The sequence below is a fragment of the Amblyomma mixtum genome, chromosome 8 (genome assembly GCF_055824585.1).
Source record: "Amblyomma mixtum isolate Tamu chromosome 8, ASM5582458v1, whole genome shotgun sequence".
NCBI classification, from domain to species: domain Eukaryota; kingdom Metazoa; phylum Arthropoda; class Arachnida; order Ixodida; family Ixodidae; genus Amblyomma; species Amblyomma mixtum.
Genome location: NC_143019.1, coordinates 28080649 through 28097993, shown reverse-complemented (window position 1 = coordinate 28097993; position 17345 = coordinate 28080649). Strand labels below are relative to the sequence as shown.

The window sequence follows — 17345 nt, the reverse complement described above, 5'->3', positions numbered from 1 at the left end:
CGCTGGGGCAGAAAACCCCAACTCTCTTTCTTACAATATATATATATATATATATATATATATATATATATATATATATATATATATGTGTGTGTGTGTGTCAGTTTGCAGATTTTTCAAAATTCACTTCTCTTTCGCTCGATGGTATGTTCTGATCTCTCGCTTTCAAAATAAAAAAAAATAAAAATGAAAGTTCAAAATCACCAACAGTTACCTGAAAACGCCACTCGAAAAGAAGTATAGAGTTAAGTTATTTGCTCTGCCTACAGCGTTGAACGCGGCCCACGAGCGGTCACATTGAAATTCACTTCCGGGTAGAAGGCGTACTTAACCCGACTTTTAATAAGTCTGCTCGAAATAAATACGCCGTTAAGAACCGGTTTTACCCAGAAACGAAGGTCCCTTAATATGCAGTGACAGAAGATACCGAAGTTTGAAGTTTATTTCTTGAAACACCCGAAAAATACATGGATATATTGATTTATCATATAGAAAGAGGTCACAGCGCAATGTGCCATAAATGGACATCTAATAATAAAATGGATAAACTAATGACAACTGTTGGTAATAGCAACCGCGACTTAAAGCATATAAGGCAAATTTAACATTTTTGATGAAAAAATGCAAATTTTGAATTTAACCCTCTCTGAGTTTAAGCAGCTATTCAAAACATGATTGTACATTCCTGGACGATTTACTTATTTAAGTGCATTTGTGTGTGTTTAGAACCTTCTATGGTTGTTTTTTTTTTGCTACACTCATGCATGCTTACACGCTAATAATGTGATCTTTGTTATCACTGGGCTGAAATACTTTTTTTTCACTACCTCTTTGTGCCTTCTATTGTTGGGGGCCAGGGGCTCCTCAAGCCGTCCTAGAACGGCTTTTTCATTGGCCACCTGTACACCCTCGCGTACGAATAAAAAGCGTGAATGAATATTGAAACACAAAAGTCAGAGACACCACTGATAGGGGAAAGAGAACACAAGTAAACAAACACCAAGTACTTGGCAAACTAGCAGTTCGAGATAAACTAACTAAGCTGGCATTTAAATAACGTTAAAGATGGAGCTATTTCAATATCAAAGGCTAATGAATGCCAAAGTTTGATGAAGGAAAAATCAAATCTATCAGGTTGTTTTCGCTCCACACTACACAACATGACTCTCATTAGTGGTAATACATAATCGATCTCATTGCTAATGGGCGAATACAAGGCACTCATATTAGTATGGCATTCAGCAGCTTCCTCAGCATCCCTCGGGCAGGCTTATTGATTTTTTCGTGGCACCCCTTATAGCTCGTGAAAGTTGCGACTTCTGGAATGTATGCGGGATGCTCACCAACCATCACTTGCTCTCTGTTCCTCAGCAAATCAAAAAGGCCAAGCAACAGCTCAAGCAGACAAAAGAGTCCTCTACGCCAGATGCTGCTCTAGCAGCGCCGAACGTGTCGGGCGTGAGCCCGGACAATAGCTCACCCTCCGAGGAAGAGGTCGCCCTTCCACAGCCGACCCAGCTTGAACAGGACACCGTGGCTGTGTGGAAGCTGCTGATCCGAGCAGCCTATCGTGAGGCAAGGTGCGCTGAAATAGCTGAGCTTGCCCATCTATAAGACAATAGCAACAGCAAGCTTGAAGGGGTCTTGGGAATGTGTCAACAGAATCGCTGTATTGATAATTACTTCTGTTTGAGCACTGTTAACAATTCGCCCTGAACACTGTGACTGTATTCTTGGTCTACATTTTATTTGCTTGAAATCGGGAGCTCTAATTCTCACATGCATATAAAAGAAATCCTTGTCTACGCCGTTTAGCTAATTTGTTGTTTCTCGCCTCTGCATTGCGCACCATTGTGCACTAACGAGAGAACGAATTGCATGCATGCGAGGGCCAAAAGAAAGTGTCGAAGCTGCCTGAGGGAGCTCAAAACCTGCTATTGTAGGAGCGTATTTCAGAGAACGTCCCCTAATCGAGATACAGCCACAGTCGTAGCCATTTTCGAACGATGTCTGCCACACTGCCTTCCCACGAACGGTGTTCGTAGGCGTAAATCGGCTGAGTCGGCCGACACAGGCCTGCAGCAGCAGCCGACGTCGACCAACTGTCTTGGCCCTGCCTCCACCGATGAAGTGGAGCCGCAGGAATCCCTGCGCACCACCAAGCCCTGGCCGGTCAGGGCACGTGACAAGCGGCAGGGACGCAAACAGCGCGGGAAGAGCCGCGCGGTGGATCTGGACTCTGCATTGCCCTATTCCTAGTGAGTTATTCCCTCCTGCAACAAGGCACATCTCGACGTCATCATTACTCTAGCCGTTTATAATTACGTACAGCTGGGCGTGGTTGTTTGCCATTGTCGCCACCTACCACGAATGACACCGGCGAACTGCCACCTGCAACGGTGGCCAGTTTGCCCAGCGTACAAATGGCCCACCGTGGCAGGTGGTAGTTTAGTAATGAGGGGTCGCGAAAGCTCGCTTCGGAAGAGCAACCTGTGTCTTGCATGGTCCGCCTGTGACAGTGCTTGCAACCACAGGGCAGTGGCGCATAGCTTAATCACTGTGCTAGAAGTGGTATGAGGACTCTCAGGTATCTATGAATCTAAAGCAGAGAATGACTAATTGCGCATATGTGGGCATTCGCTGATTATCGCTATTCGAGGATTTTCCTCCAGTGAACAATGAAGCCGAACACTGGCCACGAGGGGAAAATGGAATTAAGAGTGCACATAATTCGCATTTGGCCCAACTACGCGAATCGACCGCCAATATTTCTATCAACTGGTCGCTTGCACACTAATTAGGAACAGATAAAGGGACCACTAGTAATGAAATCCAGGAAGTTCATAACCTTTATCTGAAGCTTTCAGTTGCGGCGCCTTGCATAGTGAATATTAATTCGAAACTTTTGTTCTCATTGTGGTTTCTTGAGATACGTCGCCATTTAGGCATAACTTCCGATCATGTGGCGACGCACGCGATGTTCCCAGTATACGTGCAATAATTAGTGCTTAGTGCACGTGTAACTTTAGCCAACATGTAGGAAACGCTAACAATCCGTCACACTGGAATTTCCTAACAGCAGTCATGCGTTGGAGCAACAATTCACCCATACTCCTTCCAGCATCCTTAGCGGACCACATGGAAACCTTACTTGAAAATTTTAACCTCACGGCGTATACTTGGGCAAGCATATGTACAAGATTTCTCATGGCCGCGGCAGTGGTCCCATGACAACCTCAGCATTCTGTTTATTTTCCACATAAGTTCAGCACAGGGACGATTTCGGCACTACTACGCGCAGTAGGGCTCTTTGTTTTACATGACACTGAATGCATGCATTGTGCTTGCAAGTCTACCCGCTGATCGGTAAGGTCAAGATGGACTATGACAGTTTATTGTCTGCGTTGTTAGTGCTGTCAGTGTAGCGTAAACGCGCTGCAAGAATCGAACACTACCACAGGCAAAGCAAAAAAATAAAGCTATATACAGCCTTTGCCAAAAGTAACCAGGCTGCATGGTTTGCTTCTCATTCGTATAGCTAGAGTCCTCGCGGCTTCCCTAAAGATAAAGAAGTTTTTTGAAGGAGAAGGACAGGGTTCTCCTTACCATACAAAAATTTAGAGCTTGATGTTTGGCTTAATAGCTTTAATATACGATCGAGAAGGAAAGCGTACAGCCTGGTTACTTTTGGCAAAGACTGTACATTGGTTGTTTAGTGAAAATTACGGTTAACGTATGTTCTTTCCTGATCTATTATTTATCTCGCTCTTTTATTTTCTGTTTCAGTGTCCGGAACACGATGCTCAAGTATGGTGCGTATGTCCTCAATTTACTCTCACTAATATAGCATAGCGTTCACTGTGTCCCTTTTGTTTCACGAGCGCTAGAAATAGCATATTCGGAGACTATGCAAGCTTCGTCCACCGTGGGAATTACGGGAAGACGAGGTTTCTACTTTGGCTTGAGTAGCGTTGTACTGAAAGCGTGGACTCAACAGCTGAGCCTGTGTTCGCCGTGATGCTCTTCTCGACGCAGAGACTACATTATTAGATGAGCGCGCTTTTCACTTCAGCGATGAACTTAAAAAAAAGTGCTGGGCTAGTATGGACACTGTCAAAGCGTTTCTTCGAGGTTTGCTGTAAGTAGAGCTACGGTTGTTACGGTTGAACACACAGTTCATGCCCATCAATAGCCAAGTCAAATACGAAAACCTAATTTTCCCGGCATTTCTGCGCCACTCCATGGTGGATGAAGTGCCATGCCGCCTGCCTTCACTCTAGCTAATATTGAGAAACTCTATTTCAGAGTACCGCGCTGAGCTTTTTTTTTTCCTTGACGCAATCCGGGACGCCGTACAACGCAGGAGACATCTGAAGTACGTGCAAACAAAAATAAATAAGGAAAAGAAGCACGACATTGGTGACTAAATTTTAGCATACTTAAAAAGACCGGAAGCGGGCGGAGTGGGTGAGCGAACAAACGTGGGTTAAGGACATCCTGGTCGAAATCAAGAGGAAGAAATGGGCCTAATTTGGCAGGACATGTAATGTGAAGGCCAGACAGCCGGTGGTCCTTAAGGGCAACGGAGTGTATTCCAAGGGAAGGCAAACGAAGCAGGGGGCGGCAGAAAGTTAGGTGGGCGGATGCGATTAAGAAGTTTGCGGGGATACGGTGGCCGCAACTGGCAAAGGAATGGGTTAATTGGAGATACATGGGAGAGGCCTTTGTCCTGCAGTGGGCGTAGTCAGGCTGATGATGATGTAAGTTGGAGGCTGCCTCTGTTGTTTATGTGCCGTCAGTTTTTCTGTAGCATATCTAAACCAAGCTGCGGATTAGATAAAAGAATGAGCCCCGAGCGCACACTAGGAACTTTAATTTCTTATTTGGTACATGTCCAATGCCTGTGAAGATGACTGCCGAATGCACGTATTAACTAGGCGCAGTGAAACGCTGCCGCTCTAATACTGCCGATGTGTAGCAGGCCCGAGAAAGAAGTAAACGTAAAGCGGCAGTGCACGCAGTAGCAGACCGTCCCCACTGCGATCCAGACATAATTTCCTCGAAGTAACCTTGACAGTATGATATGAATGTTATTATGTTATGTCGTCACCTTGTCTGGGGCACGACCACTCATAATTATCCTGACAGAATTTATCTTCAAAAGAAGACGTGAGATGTGTATTGCTGCTTAGTTTCTGCCAGAATACAAGCCAGCACTTTGAATATGCATGTATTATGAAAATTTTGACATCTATATTTTTCAATTGCCTTCGAGAAGAAGGAGCTAGTTCGTCATATTGATTATTTAGGGACACTGGCCTGCCGAACGCCGAGCGAGAAGCTGTATAACACTAGACAACACTCCCCGTGGCAGTCTAAAACTCGAAGAACAAACTACGGTTTACAAGTGATTGCCGCGCAGCTACCTAAACAGCTAAACACGTTACATCACAAAAATATTGATGTAATTGTACGCCGATTCGTGATCTTGGTAAGCATTTCCTGCGCTTGAGAAACTAGTCTGGCTCTATAATATTTTCACTTTCCTTTTGATTCAATATCAGAAGTTTTTGGTGCTAATTTTGTAATTGTGATATTGTTGCGTAACATGTATTCTTTGTTCCCCTGATGCCTTTTCTATGTCCGGGCCGAGGGCTCGTCATGTCTTGCTGGCTTTCTCGCTCGGCCCTTTTCATCGTTGTGAGGAATAAATCTGTTTTAATAAATCTGTATTATTATTATTATTATTATTATTGTTATTATTATTATTGTTATTATTATTATTAACTCGCTCTTGACGCAGATGAGGTGGAATTGCTGTTTTTTCCCGAGACACGTTTGTTGTATCTAAGATAGATATATCATTTGCACATGCAGAATGCCTAGCGTTGGAACTTTGCTCCAAGCTAACTTCATTAATGTTGCTGGCAATTTACCGACCACCATCAAACAGTATCAGCCGTTTCCTACTGGAATTGGAAAAGATCTTGCAGGACAATAGTACAGTAGATCAATTTTGCATAGCAGGTGACTTGAACATTGATACATTATGTCCCACGAAAACCGTTGTGGTAGATTACCTTGCCATTCTTTCAGCTTGCGCCATAGAAAATGTTATCATCGCACCGTCTCGCGAGGAAGTGCTTGGCGGTAGATTAGTTCAGTCTTGTCTCGATCACATAGACATACGTGCTCCAAACTGCAATCTTTCTTCAGCGGTCATTACTCAACGTCTAGCCGATCATTACTTTACCGTTTGCCGATTCCTTGACCGTACTAATTGCAAGACTCTAGGGACGTCATCTTCTAACGTCGCTCGAAACGACTTGCGCGTAGCTATAGTCGATCAACGCAAATTAGACAATCTAATTAGAAACTTTGACTGGTCGGCATTATGTAGGTCTAATCCCCCCGATTTAGCTTATTCTTTATTCTCCCAACAATTAAAGATGTTTGAACAAGCTTCGAAGCGGGTCATCCGCAAAAACCAAAGACGTAATAATAGCTGGTTTAATGCAGCAATTATGAAGGCAATTTTATACAGGGATTGGTTATGGAAGCGGTGTAAACGCGCCCCTAAAAATCATGAACTGCGCAGCGACTACAGAGCCGCAAGAAATAGAGCTGTTGCGCTTATTCGTTCCGCTAAACGGCATTATTACCGTGAGCAATTTAAACTAGCTGCCAAAAACCCCGCCAAAACCTGGTCACTGATTAACAATTTAAGGGGCGTAGACAGAAATGAGTCGTCTATTAATGATATTTTTTCAGGTAGTCCTCAAAAAACAGCTGAATTATTCAACAAGCACTTCGCGAGTGTATCTCAGCCCAATTCATCCTTGCCACAAGATAGATGTTCATTGACACGTACCATATCTGCGTCCGCCTTTTTACCTAAACTGTCAGCAGTAGACCTGGCGCGCATAATCTTCAGCTCCAAACGTAACAAACCACCTGGTCTTGATGGCATTGCAGCGTCTCTACTTCAGAGAAATTATGCAAGTCTTGAAAATATCCTTCTTTTTATCCTTAACGGATTCTTAGAGACTGCCGCAATACCCATGATGTTAAAAACAGCGATTGTGAGACCAATACACAAAGGTGGCAAGAGAGAGAACCTTGAAAAGTATAGACCAATATCCGTTTTGCCAGTACTATCCCAAATTATGGAAAAATTTATTCTAGAGTGCATGACTTCTTTTGTGAAAAAATTTTCTATAATAAACAAATAAATAAATAATAATAATAATAATAATAATAATAATAATAATAATAATAATAATAATAATAAATAAATAACAATAATAAATAAATAAATAAATAAATAACAAATAAAGTTTACTCCAATCCAATCCAATCTATTCTGTCTGACCGTCAGTTTGGTTTCATCGAAGGTCGTGGAACGCTTTCACTTCTCGAAGAATTTGCATGCAGATGAATTGTATGCAACATTTGATCACAATCTGTTTGCATGTGGCTTGTTTCTAGATATCGCCAAGGCATTTGACACTGTAAATCATAAAATTTTGTTGCAAAAATTATACCTGCTTGTATTTAGGGGCCCGTTTCAAGACCTATTGAGAAGTTATTTAGAAGATCGCTCACAAGTCGTAGCCCTTGATTACACCACAGCCGTTAGCAGCCGTCAGATGTTGGGGGCTGGGGTTCCTCAAGGATCTATCTTATCACCATTGCTTTTCAATTTATTCATCAATGACTTCGCCTCAGCAGTAACAAATGCCTTGGTCTTTCAGTACGCCGATGATACGGTTTTACTTACGAAGCATATTTCCTACAAAAGTGCTGTTGCTTTACTGCAAGAAAATATCTGTATCGCAATGAACTGGTTTTCCATGAATGGTCTTTTGGTAAATCAACAAAAAACAAAACTGGTTTGTTTTAGAAACCCATTGAAGACAACAGTACTGAGTGAATCGGTTTTTTTGCACTCCCACAATGATAAAGACTGCCATTGTACTCCTGTTGAAAAGGCTGATTGCATAAAATATCTGGGGATTTACTTTGATAGCGACCTCTCATGGCATAGTCACATGGCTTACGTTTGTGGCAGATTGCGTAGAAGGGCATGGCTACTGTTCACAGTTAAATCTTTCCTACCTTTATCGGTAAAAAAGACAATCATGCATGCCCTTGCATACAGTGTTATTAGATATGGCATCACACTTTTGGCACACTCTTCGCAAAGGTGGCATGATCGGGTAGACGCTCTTCTAAAATATATGTTGAAAAGTACCGCCTCTGAACATTCCTTTCCCCCTCATGTAAACTTGTTTAATTTTCTTGGTCTTCCGTCCTTTGAAACTTTATATAAGCACACTGTTATTCTTCGGCACTTTTGGAATCCTGCTTTCAAAACGAGAGCAGTTTCTGCTAGAGCACTGCGGAATTGTCAACGCTACACGGTCGCCAGATACGCAACCAGATATGGCAAAGCAAGACGATGTGTATATGTCCCTACAATCTTCAATATGCTTCCTGATCAAGTGTTGACGGCTACATCCAAAGCCACCGTAAAGCAAATGCTTAAATCTGTGAAGTTTTAATTCTTAATTGATGCAAATTCCAATGTGATTTTTTTTTCATCTCTTTTATACAATGTATCTTCCTTAGTATTTGTATTTCAGTGTTTGTGAACTAACCCTGATATTTTATTGCCTTTACTTTTCGCTCGCCGATTTTGCCGGGCCTAGTCCTGCAAGCCTCCCTTGGCTTTGACAGGCCCGAGTTTGTATGTATCACCATGTGTTGTGGCAATAAAATTATTATTATTATTATTAATATTATTATTATTATTATTATTATTATTATTATTATTATTATTATTATTATTATTATTATTATTATTATTGTTAATGTTATTATTATTGTTAAAGGGTCTCTCTATATTCCGTGTAATGAAGCTTGCGATGGTTTGTAAAGCTACTGTTTTGCCTGGATGCTATGGTAATTCTCTGTATCACAGGTAAAACGTTTATGCTGTATCATCAGGCCGCCAGATGCGTTCTAACGTTTTGACCGTAGTATGTTCTGAAACGCGCGCCCTTTGTCTCTGCTTGTCCCTACAGAGCGCGTGGATGGCCGGCTTAAGGGCGTGCGGCACAAGTACCGCAAGCTGGTCCGCTGGAAGCGCCCCCTGCGTATCACCCTGCTGCTCATGGTGAGCGGAGCACAAATGCGTGCTACGCAGTTAGGTTACACATCGGTGACACGCCTTCTTATCGTATGCATGTGCACATCTAGAAACTACGAGGCAACGTCTTCCTTGCATGTCTATACTCCGCGACAACTCTTCCTGGCGGCGGAGTGAAAGCTATGGAGACAAAACTCACGATCTTTCCTTGAGAAGCGGTATGCAGGGTGTTTCACGTGTTTTTATGCAATTTTCAAAAATAGGCTTTCTTTAGTTAGAAGAGTGCTTTTTCTTGGAATACCTGGAGCGTCCCCACGCTGATTGGTCACGATGAGACAGGGGCGCGCACAGCGTCCGGGTACATGGCGCCCTCTGACGGCCCCAATGCAACCTGCGCATGCGTACTGACGATGCGCGGGCTACCGGTACTCCGGTAACGCTAATGGTAGCACGGTATGCTAAAGGTGTCTATTATCAGCGGTGTAGTACATCAAAATACACATAAGACATGCTATCCAGCAGGACGGTTAACTAATATTTGAACCCGCCGCGTTGGCTCAGTGGTTACGGCGCTCGGCTGCTGGCCCGAAGGACGCGGGTTCGATCCCAGCCGTGGCGGCCGAATTTCGATGGAGGTGAAATTCTAGAGGCCCGTGTACTGTGCGATGTCAGTGCATGTTACAGAACCCCGGGTGGTCGAAATATCCGGAGCCCTTCACTACGGCGTCCCTCATAGTGAATACAAGGGGGGTACTGCGCACAAAAAGACAAGGACATGAAGATAACACAACAAGCGCAGACTCGCGACTAACTTTATTTGAAAACACGACACTCCTTTTATAGTTGCAAAACTGTCACATCACACACATGATGAAAACAAAAACCTGTCTTCATTGTGATACAGTTTGATACAAGGGTCACTTACGCAATCTTTATCCTTCTGTTTGATGCAAAACGCCTCCGCCAACTCATAGCCTGAGCCAAACCAAAACTAATACTTGAATAGTTAACTTTTGGACTATTATTATCAGGTTCCTTAATTGTTCAAAGGCGTGTAGAACACCATCATTAATATCCATTAGAGGTTTTAGAATTTCGAAACAGCGGTTGCCACAGGCGCTGTGCCCCAAAAAATTTAGGCTATTTCAACGCGTTACGTGAAATGGAAAGGTTGCTTTGGCTGCAAGCTTCTCGAAAGCACATGTATTGTGGCGGTATGTCGACAGAAATTGTTGGGCGACCGCGCATAGGATAACCGCGTTTTCGAAATTCTAAAAAACTGATATGGATATTAATGATGGTAGGCTACTTGCCTCTGAATAATTAAGGAGCCTAACAGTAACATTAATGAAGTTAACTGTTCAGTATAAGTTAACCAGTCTTCCAGTTAGCACATCTTAACTATAGTTTGATGTACTACACCGCTAAAAATGATATGCCTAAAAGAGCGTGGTTCTGGCTCAAGAAGCCCATTTTTAAAAATTGTGTAAAGTCTTAGGAGAAGCACCCGGTATAGTTCCCGACTGCAGTTAATAGGTTTTTCTTACAGCTTGGTCGTAATTGTTGTCTAATTCACATTTGTAGGACAGCCGCCCATTTTCGCCTTTAAAAGAAACATGGCAATGAAGAACCTTCAACAGTGGTGTCAGCTACACCATACGGAACGGCGGAACTGCGCAGAGGGCAAAGCCCGCGCCGTCCTGAATTTGAACTATTTGGCGGGCTGACAGTGAAGTACGCTCCAAGGAAACGTTTACTTAAAGAGGCACTTCAATGTTCCTTTTGCAGGTGGCTTTGTTCGTGATCTGGATGGGGTGCCTCCTACAGCTGGTACTCGCCCCAGCTGTCTTCCACATCATTAGACAGTCTTTCAACATGGGGTAAGTCTCACAACGAGCCATTAGGAAAACACTGGCCGGAGAAGCAGCATCTGGGAATGTCCACCGTTTGAGCGTTTCCTTCATGCCTATGGTGCCTGACCATTGACGTGTTGACCATGGATGCGGCTCGCATATGCTTTATCCTTTCCGAAATTGCACTGAGCAGACCTCTTGTCTACGCATTTTTTCTTCCACGACGCCCAAGGCAACGTCATCGACTCCTGAGCACTTTGCCTACGTCCACTATGAGGACGGGAAATTCGTCGGCGTGTAAACTATAGATGTGGGTATATCTTTTCACATCCTAGCAAGCAGTGTGCGAGTTGCGCACCGATACTCTCCTGGGCGTGGAATTGTTCCTTATAGACCGATCTTGTAACATTGCATCCTTGTAAAGTGTACTTCCAAAGAGGCCGCATTCTTCCCACTTTGTACTGCGCTGTTGGAAAGGGGATATGTTAAGAAGCATTAAGTTTGTAATGATCATTTTGATGACTGCGCCTCGTTGCAGTAGCGGAGGTAGCATTTGATGTAGCAATGCTATACATTAGCAGCTTTTCGAAAATAAATGTAGAAGGGTTAAACTTAAGTCAGACAACGCAGCGAGATATGGAAATAAAAACGGTAAGAGTAACAGTAAGCGACCAGAAGCGGGCAGAGTGGGTGAGGGAACAAACGTGGATTAATGACGTCCTAGCCGAAATCAATAGGAAGAAGTTGGCTTGGGAAAGGCATGCAATGCGAAAGCAAGATAACCGCTGGTCCTTAGTGGTAACGGAGTGGATTCCAAGAGAAGGCAAGCGCAGCAGGGGGCGGCAGAAAGTTAGGCTGGCGGATGAGATTAAAGAGTTTGCGGGGATACGGTGTCCGCAGTTGGCAAAAGACAGGATTAAATCGAGAGACATAGCAGAGGCCCTTGCACTGCGGTTGGCGTAGTCAGGCTCAAGATGATCACGATGATCAATTGTTTTTTAAGCCTAACCGAAATTACTACTGAGACATTACGCTGATGCCTACTGTTCTCTACGAGTTAAAACGCGACTATGAGATTCTGGAAGTAATATCAACATTGAGTCATGAGCAGAAATTAGCACTGAAAACATTCTGTCTAAATCTGTTTTCTAGTGCTTTGACTGCCAGGTTTGTCTCTTTAATAAACATTGCCACCACTTTTGTGAACCTTTGCACGTGGTTGTCGCGCTCCTTTCATTGCTTTTTCTCTATCTCTAGGACCCACACGGATTCCGATCAGAGTGTGGTGAGTGTTCGTGCTTTTACTTCAACATTTCTCGCTCTAGAGAGATTTCATGTTTTGCCATTGTGTTCTGAGGCGAAATAGAATTCACTGGTGCTGTCAGCTCACCGGTCAGTTGAAGAGTGCTTTATCAAAGAAACGCGCTTGAGCGACTCTTGCTGCACTAAGGAGACACGAAACAAAATTAAACATACTTTTTCTTCACCGCAGTAAAAATTATTCGTCTGTTTCAATAGACACGGACAGCAGAGAAGCGCCAGGACAGTGGCCTTCTTTTCCCTTGTCATGTCGTTGTCCTGCACTGCTTTTCAATAATGTGGCCCTGTCAAACTGACGTAAACCTAAAAGGAGCATATACACCTAACTTTTGGGTGCGAGTTTTCTTCTTCGAAGTGACGCGTAAGGCAATATTATACACGGATTACCGAGTGATATCCTCATAAAACCGTAAAATAACTTAAAATTGAATTTCTTTCTTGTGCTGTTTCGTTTTCCGTTTCACCAGTTGAACGGTGGCTGTGACGTCAGAGAGAGGTTATAGGTCACGTGAGGCATGAAAAACTGAAATATAGTCGGTGCTTCTACATACGTTGTCATTCCGGCTCTTGAGGAAGGCTGGCTTCAGCACTGTATGGAATTAAACGACGAAGAAGCGATTATATCGCAGTTTTTTCACGCCTCACGTGACCTATAACCTCTCTTTGACGTCACAGCCATCGTTCGGTTGTTGAAATCGAAACCGAAACAGCATGGCTGAAAAATTTGATTATAAATTATTTAGTGGTCGTAGGCGAATACCACATCGTAATTCATGCATAGTATTGTCTTCCGCATCATTGCAGCAAGGAAAACATGCCATCAAAATTAGGTGTGTATACTCCTTTAAGCGCGCTCACTTTACTTACCGATACAGTGTTAAAACAACTTACGCCTTCTCTCACTCCTAGCTACCATCTGCTCGCCTCTATACTAAATTATGCACTCTCACAATTACTTCGAAAAGTGCGCTGCTCATTAGAGTTTCCCATCATTTAACTCTTTGCTGCAACGGAGCATTTCGTATCCCTGAGGACATGTATACAGCATCATCTTTGTGTAAAGTAATTCGAGGCTTCTTAGAGACCATATGACGAGGGTGAGTTAACCAAATAGCGCAAGCTTACAAAATCAACGGTTTCTCTATTCTTTCAACCGCCGTCCAGACACGCAAGCACATCCGCTCCCGGCGCCACAGGGAGACTGGCATCACGAAAGTCATGAAGCTTGACAGGCGATGCTCGGTGAGTGTTTTGCATTTTTCTCCCTTCAGACACAGCTTTTGTATTTGTGTGTATGTGAATGAGGGAGAGAGGGAAGGTGAAGGAAGGTCTATTTATAAAGCAAGGATGAGCAGGTTGCTACTTATATACCAGGATGCAAATCGTCAACGATGGTGTAAACACCCCTTAAGCAATGCTCTCCAACCAGTGCCTATCGTGACATCACAGATGTCTGGCAGGTGCATCCGGGACTACTTCCCATTGTCTACTGCCTCATTTTTAGGCCACGGCAAATCATTTGTCCTCTACTTGCCTCCTGGCCGCATAAGGTTTTACAGCAAAGAGAATAAGCAGTGTATGCATCCTGTATTTTACGTTAACCTCGAGCATTGGCATTTCATCTAATCGTTTTGTTCATGTTCCACATTACAGAAAAGATACAAAGAAATCTGGACCGTTTTTGACAAAACCGAGAGGTAAGCTGCACAACTAAATGGACCATTTAGTTCACCTGATATATCATTGTAAAAAAATAGACGGATCAACTTTGTACTGGGATGGTGGTGAAAAACATTCATCGACTATTAATTATTTTTTTTTTTTACAGAGAGGTGATTGGGGTAGGGCCCTATTGGCCCTTTCCCCTCATAATACTAGGTCGAAAGCAATCGCTTGTTTCGACCGCTTGCGGGACAAAAATGTAACAAAATTTTACAGGTGTTCGTGCCTTGCGTGGATGCGTTCATTTTCTATACTACTTCCCTGCATTTCTCTCTTTGGTGCTTCCATGGCAGGGGATTAACATGAAAACGACCCGCTCCCAGCAATAAACAGAAAAGTGCTGTCGCAGACACCATAGGCATAGTCGATGCGACATCAGATCGCCGTCGTTTTCCGGCCTCTTTGTTGTTAGTGGTTGTTTATTAATAAAAATAAAAATGGAAGGAAAATATGTTGCTAGCCGCGGCATCTGGCATCAAAACCTGAAGCACCCGAGCTGCGGCCAGCGGGAATAAAAGGAGAGGGAGAAGACAAGAGGAGGAGGAGGTAGAAGAGGAAAGGCAGGGAGGATAACCGGAAGAATAATCGGTTTGCTACCCTACAAGGGGGGAAGGGGGTAAGGGGTTAAGAAAAGAAAGAGAAAGGAGAGTAACAGAAAATTGAAGTCAGTCTAAAACGTCAGTGTAAACGTCAGTAGAAGAAAGGCTAGGGGGCTGACAACTTTCAACACCGCCTGTAGTGCGCATAATTGCTACACACGGATTGGACGATCCGACTCCTAGGTTACCTCTCCCGCCAAACCGTATTCGGTGTCATGAGCGCTGTGACAGCTAGTCTAGAATAGCAACCATATCAGAGACCTGCAAAAATTGCACGGTTTTCATCAAGGCAGCCCAAACTACAGAATTTCATTTCATAAATAAAATAGTTTGAAAAAGGCGCTCGTGGAGTCACCTCACCGTTGCCTCTGTGTACAATTACATTCTCAAATACTTCATTTCGTTGTAGCCTTTTTATACCACTCTTTTTTCTATGTGCAACACACTTTTTTTCCTCCCTATGTGCTCTGCGCAGCCTTTTCTCTTGCGAGACTGCCAGCGTCTCGCTCTGCTTCCTGCTCGTGCTCCTGGCACTGACGCTGCTCGCCTTCTGGAAGGGACAGGGAATCGTCGTGCAGGTTGCAGGTAAGCTCCCTGGCACGCAGTGTGTGCAGTGTGTGTGTGCAGTGTGGCAGTAAATGTGTGCTTTAGCATCACACTTGTCGGTTACCATGCAGAATGACGACACGTATAACGTGCGTGACTGCAAGCAGCTACGCTGATTGGTCCAAATACAGTAGCGTCGCGAGTGATAGCATAGTGACCCCGTGCGACATCTTAGCTGTGCGATAGAAAATTAACACTGTATACAGCTTTGAAAACGGGCGTCGCTGACCTTCGCAGCGCAGGTAATCAGCCCAGTATTGCAAACAGATGGTTTAACTCTGGTCCTTTTTAGAACCGGCGTTTGCCAATACGTTTCCAATTTCGGGCCAATCACCAGTGCGTCCTGGGGTACCATGTTGCACAGCTCTAACCGCATGCGGGTTTATTTATGCATCACGCTAGCGCAGCTTATTGCCAGTCTTTTGCAAAGCGTATTAAGAAAGCGCGAACTATGACTTCTTGGTTGCTTATATAACGCGGCACTCGCACGCTGCTTTAACAGCTGTGATTATCGCACTCATCGGAAGGAATTTTAGGAGTAGGGTACTGCCAACGAGAAGAAGAAAATTCCCGCTTGTTTAAGGCAGCTTCATGCCCCATACTTTTCTAACCACCGTCGCAGAAGTCAGGATTTCTTTCACCGTTTGTTGCCAAGGGGCTCTGAACGTGGCATACCAAAAGCACCAAAATGCAATTTGAAATTTACCTCGAAGCTTATGAGACGATGAGTCTGCACGTCGCCAATACTTCCCCAAGTTAAATCACAAACGCAGCAGGAAGTCACGCTCGCATTCAGGGCCGACGCCCTTGAAGTTTGCTTTGTGTTAACGCTTTGTGCTTACGCTCTGTTTTCAGTGAGCGCCATCCTGCTGAAGGTGTTCGTTCTGAACAACATATTCAGGTGCTACCCCCACCTGGCGGCCAAGTGCGACCTGATCGGCCGCGCCTGGGACAAGCTTCCTGTGCGCATCCCGGAAGTCTCCGAGCAACGTCACAAGCGCGGATAGGCACCTCCATGCGCGCCCTGCGCTGCACCGGGCTCCCTTCTTTGAGCGCCGGACGCAGACCGCCAACATTGGGAGGGCAGGCGTAGCTCACACCTGTTAGCCGAGTTGAGTCAGCCAGCTGATAAGCACTGTCACTGCTCGGAGCCTGTGAATGCTCAATTTGCGTGCTGGAAGGGTGATATCTGCGCCCGATATCGCTGGCGAAGTATGTGCTTTGAGGTGTGTCGCACCACAGGGGTCGCTAGTCGACGCTGTTCCAATTGTACCTGCGCTACACCTGCGTCGCATGAGTACATTTCCAGCTTTTTCTCCTTTTATACCTCATCGGGAGGCACTGTGCAATAATAAAGCCCGTTTTTGCAGCCTCGGAATCGGTCTTTGTTGTTTTTTTTGCGTTTCTTGGTAGATTTAAATGTGCATGATTTCTGATACAACAATTTAATTGCGAAAAAAGTGCATGCGTCGTCGAATTTCTTTTGTGTGTGTCGTTTTTTGTGCTCTCTTCTCTCGATGATAAAGTACCACTGGCCAAGTGCCCATTGTGCTGTATCATGAACAGAGAGCAGAGACGCATTAAAGTTTAGTTATTCTTGCAGTGCCGTAGCTGTCGCGGTTATTCCTTGTTAGCTCAGTTGTTAGAGTGACTGCTCCGATGAAGCGGTGGTCCCGGGTTCGAAGGATGACGAATTTTTTTTAACTAAGAAATTTCTGCGGAAGCTTTAAAGCCTTCCTTTGTAACCCTATGCTGCGCTTGGGTGGATGCTAATGAGCAATTACGCCTTATTTCCAAAATCTACTCAATCTTGGGAGATTCGCATGAAAATTGAGCAATTTTGTTCCCACTTCGAGCTATTTATAACCGCTCTTTCCCCTTGTGATATGCTAGCCGTCCCGGTCTGCTCAATTGGTAGAGCGACTGCTCAGGTGTAGTGGTGATGCGGAGTTGGAATCCCGGACAAGGACCAATTTTTCTTGAACTAGAAAGTTTCTGAGAACGCTGTATAGATTTGTGTTTTATATATCCGTGTTATCCAAATAGTGGGCATTCATGAAGCTTTATTTTATAAGCTCTCCATTTTCCGTTGCC

General features: G+C 44.1%; 1 protein-coding gene across 1 annotated transcript; it reads left to right on the top strand.

Moving 5' to 3' along the window:
- Positions 1-1335: 1335 nt before the first annotated feature.
- Positions 1336-16604, top strand: LOC149331823 (uncharacterized). Its single transcript, XM_089557414.1, has 10 exons — positions 1336-1580; positions 2046-2258; positions 3787-3812; positions 9087-9178; positions 10940-11031; positions 12262-12284; positions 13439-13566; positions 13978-14021; positions 15121-15230; positions 16107-16604. The coding sequence occupies exons 1-10, from the start codon at positions 1336-1338 to the stop codon at positions 16256-16258; spliced, it is 1125 nt and encodes a 374-aa protein (XP_089413540.1). The 3' UTR covers positions 16259-16604.
- The last annotated feature ends 741 nt before the right edge of the window (positions 16605-17345 follow it).

What these genes read in the sequence shown, in the direction of transcription:
- LOC149331823 (XM_089557414.1), top strand. Translation starts at nt 1,336, where the DNA reads ATGCTCACCAACCATCACTTGCTCTCTGTTCCTCAGCAAATCAAAAAG. An exon ending in TCTGCATTGCCCTATTCCTA is followed by an intron (nt 2,259 to 3,786) that starts GTGAGTTATTCC and finishes TTTCTGTTTCAG; the next exon opens with TGTCCGGAACACGATGCTCA. An exon ending in GAACACGATGCTCAAGTATG is followed by an intron (nt 3,813 to 9,086) that starts GTGCGTATGTCC and finishes TTGTCCCTACAG; the next exon opens with AGCGCGTGGATGGCCGGCTT.